The sequence below is a fragment of the Limulus polyphemus genome, unplaced genomic scaffold (assembly GCF_000517525.1).
Source record: "Limulus polyphemus unplaced genomic scaffold, Limulus_polyphemus-2.1.2 Scaffold10171, whole genome shotgun sequence".
Lineage (NCBI taxonomy): Eukaryota > Metazoa > Arthropoda > Merostomata > Xiphosura > Limulidae > Limulus > Limulus polyphemus.
Window position 1 is genome coordinate 1 of NW_013675781.1, and position 10,183 is coordinate 10,183.

Here is a 10,183-nt window from a genome sequence, read left to right on the forward strand (position 1 = left end):
CTACTTCCATGATTATCTATCTATAATATTATACCATTATCATATTTATGATTATTATCGAACATTTTTTTAAATAAACGTCAATTCATTTGCAAATAAAAGAATTGTTGTCAAAAAAAAAAAAAAATTGATTTTCAAAACGAGATATTTTTCAAAATGAAATATAATGATTTGGTAGTCTATCATATTCAAATAGAGAATCATTCAGAAAGAAGTTGTACCCAAATACTATGTGGCTGTATATATCAAATCATTTGAAAATGACAATGGAAGAACAGTCATGACGGTTACAAACTTAAGAAGGCCCTCAGAGCATCTGAATTGAAATTATGTGCATAACAAAATTCTTGAGAGAGAGAGAGAGAAAGTGTGTGTGCATTTAAAAAACAGCTTTAGTTTGAGTCGAATTTTATATAACATGATGCAAGTTCTATCCTTAAAAGTATTTTTTACATTTTTACAGCGATGATAGCTTTAATTGCACATTTTAAAACTCCACAGTATTACTAAATTTGGTTTAGAAATTTTCCAAACTTCTAATGTACACATCAAAAACAAAGTTATATACTTTAAACCTTTCTCCCAACCCCATACTAAAATAAAAAACTGATTAAATGTAACGGGAGTATGAAACGCTAAATTCATACTGAAGTTAAAAAGTAGCAATTGGTCCTTATATAATAAGTTTAATTTTAATGTTGCTGTTCTGTGCTCTGTATCTAGTTCTCAGGAGATTGAAAACACTCTTTAAAACTTTATTTCACAGTTCACAGTAATGCACATATAAGTATACAGCACTGCAAAAAAAGAGAGAATAATGTCCAATTTTAATTACAACTAGTATTTAATATTATGAAACATCACATATTACATGTTTAAAGCGGAATGGAACATGTAACACCATTTGCTTTCTAAGCTGTTCCACTAATGAAATTATAATACACTTTATTACAATTTTTAATTTAATAATTTAAAGTACACCACCAAACACTGTACACTGGTAAATATAGAATTCTACTTTTACTACACTGGTACATAATTATAGGTTTTGAGGATAACAGAGATTTTTAAGATATATTCTTGATTATTTCTGATGGAAGAATTGTAAAAAACTATAATGTGAAGAAATATGGACCTAGACAAATATAACTATAACGAAAAAAAAAATCCTTTACAATTCTGAAACATTTATGCAGATACTACAGAAATAAATCTCGCATAATAGTATTTATATAATTCACCAAGAAAGGTAGTTTGTTGTTTAGTATTCATGGTTTTTAATGAAAAGGATCTCTTCTGCTGCAGCACCACTAACTCCACCACCATACTTTCCAAGAGCTGCTTCACTGTTGGCCTATAATGGAGAAAAAATTATATTTAAACTTTTGCATGTCAATAGCAACCTTCTCATAATATTAGTTCTGATACTTGATAAAAACTTTAACCCAGCTAGGAAGTAAGTAAATAATTGTACAAAATACTAAAAATAAAAATTTCCTACCTCATTAAATACAACCTGTTTACAAATCCAGCTGGAAATGTTTCCATAACATTTAAATTTATAAATTTTGAGAGTTTATCCTATTTTCATGACAGATCAACAACTGTTTGTACTTTTTATTCTGAATTTGGTATAATATAATGCATTTTACTCCAATCAAAAATGAGGACTTGTGCAATCAGGATTCTGAATAATTAAAAGACTGCCAACATGTAAAATTATTTATTGCAAGCAATACTTATTAATAAAATGAGAGGCAAGTGATGCTTCTTTGTAATTAATATTGTTTACTACTTCTTGAAAAGCATTACAATAATCAGAACTTGAATAATATTACCATCAACTGAATCACAAAATATTTCCTACCTAAGTACACAGACACACACACACATTTATCACTTTGAACTATGTATATGAATAACTGTAAAGCTCAAGTGACCTTTGCTCTCTTCAGGAACTCTTCTTGTCCAGCCTTCACACTCTCAGTTTTGCCACACCAAGCTTTCAGAGCACTTGCCTGGAGAGCACGTCCATAACTAAATGTTAAAGCCCAAGGTTTCTTTCCTGGATACTTGTTGATAGCATCAAGATTGATAGAAGCCTCTTCCTCAGACTGACCACCAGACAGAAATGTAATGCCTAGTAAAAATTAAAGTTTGGTTACTACAAAACTAAAAACAATTTTGTTAGGTAACTGAAATAAAACACACAAAAGTAAAAGACCATATTAGACTAACCAGGAACAGCAGCTGGAACTGTTCGCTGCAGAGCAGTCACAGTTGCTTTGGCAACATCTTGGGGTGTATATTTTATAGAACAACTTTGACCAGCAGTCACCATGTTGGGCTTCAGAAGTGTACCTTCCAGGTAAACATGGTGGTCACTCAGAGCCTTGTACACTGCAGCAAGGACTTTCTCTGTGACCTTTTGGGCTCTGTCCAGATCATGGGTTCCATCAGGTAATACTTCAGGCTCAACAATAGGTACGATGCCAGCCTATGAAATTGATAGCATTATGTAAATTTTACATGCAAACTAGGTGAGGAAATAAATACATTATTACCAGTAAGTTAATAAAGGACCTTTTAACATACAACATCTTAAAAACTTGAATTTATGTAGATAAAGAAATTATATTTCCAAATGTATTTGTAATAAAACTTCATAAGAAGAATATTTACAGCAATTAGTTTAATATTTTTTTATATTTCATCAAATGAAATGTGAAATTTTTTCCAGTAGTCTTGTTAAAACAGTACGATATACATTTAAATTACGATAACATAACTAATATTTCCCAGATACTTTGCTTAAAGTAGGCCTAATAAAGTGCAAGTGTTTGTGATGATAAAAAAAAATACAAACATTTTTTGGGACCATAAATATCATATGACTGTACTCTTTCACAGAGATTTCAAAGAGAATTTTTATTTTAACATATTGACCATCCAAAAGAACCCCCCCCCCAAATAATTTGAGTTACCTTTATGTAATAAAGAAACCAGCTAACTCACTTGTTGACAACATGTTGCATAACGAGCCAAAACATTGGCATTCTCCAAGATAGATAGAGGAGAGGGGTTGTGTTCTCTGATCTTTAGAACACACCTCCACTTAGCAAATAAACATCCTTGTTCTTTGTACTCCTGGCATCTTTTGGTCAAGTCATCCAGACCTGGGGAATTGTGATGTATTTTGTTGTAGTTACAAATTACAATTTAGATTTTACAGTTATAATGTTTCTTCTTCTAGTTCTTGGATGATTCTCTGGTAAAACTTGTTTTTTTTTTTTTTGATGGATTAGTAAATTTACCTAGCTTATACTTTCTGTAATAAAAACATTACTCAACTCTTCCAAAACTATCAACTCGACATAGAAGCAAACTGTCAATAGTTATGAAATCTAAATTTATTTCACATGTTTAATACATACAACAGCAGCAAATTTAACCATTAGAAGTTCTTGAATTGTATTTTCTAGAAACACGTATTATTGAAAACTTTACCTGAAACATAAAGTACAATCTTTAACAGTTGAGTAACATCAATAAAAATTTGCACTTTTTAATGTTAGCATTAAATGTTCCTCCTTATATTAAAAGTAAATATCTAGATTTTAAGTTTCACAAGGAAGTTCAATAATATTCAGAGTTTTGCAAGTTGACTATAGTAAAACTACTACTTTCTACTATTTTTGATGCTCTAAGAAGACTTGAATATTAGATCTAATGGTTTCTAATACATTGATAGCTTTCAGTACTCTATTCATAACCTTTAAAAGTTCTTGTAATGCAAAAATAAATATTTCAGGTAAACTTCTCTCATTGTCCAGCCCAGCTGATGAATTTTGGTATTGAAATCGGCTTTTTAGGTTGACTTGAGGCAGAAAAGATAAATGAAAAATGTTATTTTTTATCAGAATTTGGATTTGAATATTCATAATGGACAAACTAAGAGGAAAATGAAAAGATGAGACTCATATCAGTAGTCTCGTGCGATTATAATACAAATATTAGGTCTGTTGAGTTTTGAATACTTTTCTTTTTTTTGCCATCAAAAACATAGTTTTCTTGTTTGAGGAAAGGAAATCTACTATACATTTAAATAAAAGCCCAGAGATATAGCTTTTATGTGGATTGTTTATTTTTTAATATAAATAATAATATATCCAGTGCCAACAAGAGCCTTTGCCAATACCAAGTCTCTTTAGGCCAGCTGAGATACGACAGACATAGTAGCCTTTCTCTCTGTTGGAGAAACTTAAGTTTAAGTAACCAGGGGCACTCAGAATTATAAAACTCCCCTTCACCCCACTCCTGGTTTGAGAGTTGTGAGCAAAAACTTTGTATAGAGAAGAAGAAGAAAAAAAAAGTGGAAACTTGATTCTTGCCTCATTCTGACATGGGTTTCAAAAAAAGCCGTAAAAATACAAAAAACCACCCAATCCTCTTGCTTCTTGAATAGAGCATGGTCTTCATGCTCTAAGCAAACTACAACTTACCTTGAGAAAGAATAAAAAAAATATCATAGGATCCTATAAGGTGGGAAGGTGATCAGAATATACAATATCCTAGAACTTGCATATGGAGAGGGGGGGGGGGCAAATCAACTTGTGCTGGACATGGGTGGTCTAATTAACCATTAATTAAGGAGCTCAGTGGGCTCATTGTTTCACTTACAATGGGTTCAAGCAGATACCTAGAATATAAGGGGGATGTGTATTTCTAATGTGATGCTTTTATAAAAAAATGGGGAAGCTCATTTTAGGATTCTTTCCTTAACTGCAAGGAAATGCAATGATTGTGTTAACAAATTGATTCAGAATGTATATTGGTAGATGGTAAGCAATTCTGGAGTATTTTTTTTCTTCTGAATTTGCAACTTTCTGTGTATGGGATTTGGCACATTATAAGTTATTCAACACCATACTCTAGAAGGGACTTGATATAGGTTTTTGTAAATTACCAAGATAGACTGCAACTGTTGTTACTCTTCCAACCACCTCCAAGATTTGTTTTAAATAACTAATTTTTGGCTAACGTTTTTGGGAAACTGAGTTGAAGTGGTATGTCCAAAGTGAATCTATTAATAAAGGTAATACCTAGGAATTTAACCATGTTGGAGAATCTAATTGCTGTGTTGTACATTTTTAATTATATTTTGGGTAATCTTACCCCCCTCTTAAATTGATACTTACAGAAAGTTATTGCTTATGTTTTGACAGGGTTGAGAGCCACTCGCCCTATATCACACCAATTAACCGAGTTACTGAAAGATAATCGAACTCTTGCAGTTGAAACTATAAGATCACATTACGTGCTCCATCTAATTACCTCATCGGCATACCGAAACACATATATCTGAACAAACACTTATACCCACTGACTGCGAAATTCGGATTTACCCCATATTTACCAAAAAAGTTTCCCCACTACTGTGACATACGGGAATATCCCCCCGTACTTGAAACAATCAAACCTGCCATCTGTGTCCTACGCCATGGAACCTGGATTTTTATTGACTTTGTTTTGTCTATATTTATGCCATTTACTGGAGAACAGTTTTCTTCTAATTTTCCTCAATTGTTTGTTTGTCATTATTTTTCACTATCCAATATCGTTTTCAAGGACTACTACTATCAGATATAGAAAATACAGCTTCTTTAAATACTGAAAGAGTTATAGAAAGGGTCAAATTCATTCTTTTATGTTTTGGTGGATAATTGACAATTTTTAGGAATCAATCTGAAAATTAATTATGCAGTGAAAGGATTAATGGTAAAGCCAGGAAAGATATAAAATTAACAATAATCATTTAAAATAGCAGGCTTAGTACCAATCCTAGAGGAACGCCTTCTTAAAATGGGAAGGATTTAGATATTGCATTATTAGTTCTGACTTTTATAGAGCTGTTAGAGATGAAACTTCAGATCCAGCAAATGAAAAGAGGATGAGAATATTTTAACTAAACTTGTACTTCTAGCCATTTTGCAACACTCAAAAGTTTTTCTGGATGTTAAGAAAAGTGGTGACTGTGCTATGTTTTCTAATAAAACCCCTGGAGACTGACTGTTATTCTTATGAAGTGGCCAGCCTTTACTTTTTTCTTGCAGGAGGCGTTTTGTTTATCAGATAGAAGGGCGTTAGTTTCAAAACAGAACAAGATTCAGTTAGCTTAATTTTATAAGAGTTTGCCTGTGCAATTAAGCAGACTTATCGGTTGATAATTGTTAGGGTTAAGTTCCATGTTTTTACTGGAGAGGACTTTATGGCAATTTCCATAGTGAGTGGTAGTTTGATAGAAATGAAAGTTGAAACAATGCCCAGAGATGCATAATAAGATGTTTGGAATTGTTTTTATGGGTGAGATTGCTGATATTATCCTCACCCAGAGCTGTATTTTTGAACGCTTCAGCATTAATTGATCTATTTTAGTTAAGGGTCTTGTGGCAATATCCCTGAATGGGGACAGAAGAGAGTTGATATTGTTAAGTGATACTGGATTAAATTCATCATTATTATTTGTAATCCCAGTGTTAACTTTGAGGAAATGTTCATCAAAAGGTAGCAAAATTAAGGTATGGTCTTGAATATGCTTTTATAATAATCTGCAAAAATATTCAGCTTTTCCCTTTGTCAATTGTGGCAATGTGTTCTTGTACTCAATATTACTGTTGGACTGAGAAGAGGACTGGTCACAAATTTATTTGAATTTGTGCCAGAAAAGCATAGGGTTTGAGTCGTGCTTCACCAAACTAATAACAAATAAGTTTACATTCTGTTTGTTGATTAGTTTTTTTGATCATGTTGTATTTGCTATCTACGAGTGGTCTGACAGATATATCATGTGTAGCAGTGATTACATAACCTAATCACTGTCTACTGAAGATAAGGCAATTTGTGAAACTAGATGCCACAATTTAAGGTCCTTTGTGTTTGAAGTATTTCACTGAGTAGTGGAGATTGCTTTAGTGATAGCGAGGGCATATTTATTTTGTCCTTATCTAGAGCACGTTGCAATATTTCTTGTAGATGTTTCTTAATAGTGGTTTTAAAAATTTTCCAATTGATTTTGTTAAAATTAAAAACTGGGATTAGCAGAGTATTAGTAGTTCTCTCTCTCTCTCTAATGTTCAGGAAAAAAGTTAACTAAAATAGGGTTGTGATCGCGCATGTGCGTGTGTCATGTAATGGTTACATATAAATTAAACAAATTGTAGGCATAGTTGTGGTTCAGACACTATTTACATTAATGAACTGCTTGACAACAAATGTTACAGTGTGAACTGGATTAAGTTTGTGAAGGATAACTTTTTCATTAATGTCACAAAATATCAGAATTAAGGCAAGGTATATTTAACATTACATTATTTATTTTAACACCAAATTGTTTATTATTACTAATTATTTTGTTTGAATTAATGAACTCCCCCCAAACATAAAAACTAGCAAGTGAGCAAGCTAGTTCTCATAATAAAAATAAATATACTACAATGTAGCCAATTCCAACTATCAGAATTTTTTTTTAATGCAATGTTATCAAAGAACAAAATTATACTAATGTGCTGTTTAATTCATTATCATGAATACAAACATGAAGATAGTATTTCCCTTTCAAATTTCCGAATTTTCCAGTTTCAAGTTGCAGATAAGTAATTAAATATTTAAAAAAATAGTTATACAATTGTAATTAATCAAAAAATGGGCTAAGCTAATGTTGAACCCAAGAAAGGTGTTTGCTATCCTATATAATTCATTATTTGAAGTATTATAATACTCATCTTCCATTTGAAGACATTAAAAATAAACCTTTTAACTCTGTGCAACATTTTGACAAGTTTATATAGACCCAAGTGTAAAACTGGTTATAATAGTCATCTTATGAACTAATAAAAATAGATGTTAAGCACTCACCTTGAGTGGTGGACTCCTCATCAGTTCCCATCAGTGGGACAACACCTTTGTCAACCTTAATGCCTGGAATGATACCACGGTTTTTGAGTACCTGAACAAATGGTGTTCCATCGTCAGTCTTTTGATACACAGTCTCATGAAAAAGAATGACTCCACTGATGTAATCTTTCATTATTTCATCACTTGTAAACAGCAACTGGCGATATTGTCTCCTGTTCTCTTCTGTGTTCTCGACACCAATTCCTGCCAACCTTTTTCCCATTGTGGCTAGTAAATGTGATCACATTTTTTTTTTTTTACAAAACATGTTAAAAACAAATGATTTTCTTGGAAAAAAGAAATGCATAACTAGAAACTTAACTTATACAAAGTAATAAAAGTCAAGACTTGGTTTGATCCCAAATAACTTAGAAATGCCAAGCAAAAACAAACTTTGTATAATAATAAAGCTAAATAAGTGAACTAGCTACGAGAGTTACAAAACTGTCCAACATTTCATCATCTTCTAAATCTTTTGAAATTCACGAAAATTCAAATTGGAGTGAAGCAAGCTTTGTCTTGTTTTGAAAATTAATGGTCAGAATAGGGTGTATTAAACACTCCACATGCAAAACTTTATGGTTCAACTTATGCTGACAGGAATGTTTAAGGTTCAGATATATGAACTGGTATACAACTCATGGACCACAGACTTTTTTTTCCAATTTGCTTTATAACTCCCCATGGTATTAAAAGCATTTTAATATATATTTTTGGGTATTCTTGCCAGACTAAGACTGAATGTAAGAGTAACTGTAGTGTAAAAAATTCTCCATTAAGTAAAGCTATTTTGATGTGCAAGACATGTTTTTCCATGCAAGACTTAATAAACAAATTAAGAAAGCCACATGTAGAAATTTCAGACAAGCTATTTGGCTTGGACAATAACAAAAGAAATTTTAACACTTTACATGCTATGCTTAACTCCATATGCAATAGTAAACCAGCTATATTGTCCTTTAGAGGACTTACTGCTTTCTTAGCCTTTTTCTATACTATAAACAGCTCAATGGAATACCCCTGTCCTTTTTCATAGAAACTATTTGAAAAGAACTACTCCAATTACTGGCTACATGTGAAAGAAGGTAACCTTTACTATTCACTTGAAGGGATATTCCAAATTTTAATTTAATAGAAATTATGTATATTTCCTTGCTACTAAACTACATTACTTTTGAGACAAATGTATTACATATAGTACAAATTTTATATATGGTGTTAAGACATAAGCAATTAATTTGATTCTGAAAATGTATCAGTGCTATATCAGGTATGTTCAATTCCTCAGGGAAAACTTTTTAATATTGTAATACCTGAAATACAGAGCAAGATGTTTGAAACCCTGACTTGACGATTATTTAATGGTCCAAATATTCTCCATGTTCCTGTATATCATATTACTCAGTTAAGAATTAGTGTGTCATCTATATTAACTCTTTCACCACAGGCTCAGTCCCTGGTATCGACCTCATAACTGTTTTGTGCTCGTTATAGTTTTCATGCTATAACCTTTAAATTAGTAAGTGTATGTTAACGTAATTTGGCAAATTGTCACCAGACATTACAATGCTTTCATATGCACAATATCAAATATTTTTTTGTTAAGTCTTAAGGTTTGTAAAGCAGTGTTTTTCTCCTGCCTTTTTATTTTTTTTTGCATTTTGCCTATCCAATATGCAAAGCAATTTTCATTTTAAGAATAAAAATACTTTTGTGCATCAGAAAATTTTCAAAGTTCACATGCAAAATCTTTATATTTTACCTGTTATTTTCACTAACAAATCTCTGTACTGGTTCGGTCAATTTGACCAGTCTCGTAACCACCATAAACTGCCTTTTTTGTTCTAGAATGACTACAAATTACAACATAAAACAAATGTTTAGACTAAATACCTTAAAATGATACTAATATACATATTCACATATACATACACACACGTATATTTATTATTATTCTTATATTGACCTTTCAGCCATGCCTGGCTAACAATACAGAATTTACAATGACACAGTACATGTGCACTTATGTTACTGTATCCAATAATATAAAACTGACCTTTCTTGGCTGTGTTTTAGTAAACTTGTATTTTGTAAAATACAGGCATAATTCAATTATTATATATATATATATATATATATATATATATATATATATATATATATTATATTATAACTAACTAATTATTAATTTATTTAACTTAAACTAAAGTAACTAGTAAGTAAGTAAGTA

General features: G+C 31.3%; 1 protein-coding gene across 1 annotated transcript in view; it reads right to left on the reverse strand.

The window, feature by feature from the left end:
* Nucleotides 1-739: 739 nt before the first annotated feature.
* The window catches only part of LOC106476272 (fructose-bisphosphate aldolase-like), a 17,760-nt gene continuing 8,316 nt past the window's right edge, over nucleotides 740-10,183 (reverse strand). The window contains exons 3-7 of the mRNA XM_013936936.2: nucleotides 7,915-8,181; nucleotides 3,016-3,176; nucleotides 2,239-2,497; nucleotides 1,941-2,140; nucleotides 740-1,354 (exon numbers count right to left, since the gene is read on the reverse strand). Coding sequence (XP_013792390.1) covers nucleotides 1,262-1,354; nucleotides 1,941-2,140; nucleotides 2,239-2,497; nucleotides 3,016-3,176; nucleotides 7,915-8,181 — 980 coding nt within the window. The 3' untranslated portion in view covers nucleotides 740-1,261. The remainder of the gene's footprint in view (nucleotides 1,355-1,940; nucleotides 2,141-2,238; nucleotides 2,498-3,015; nucleotides 3,177-7,914; nucleotides 8,182-10,183) is intronic.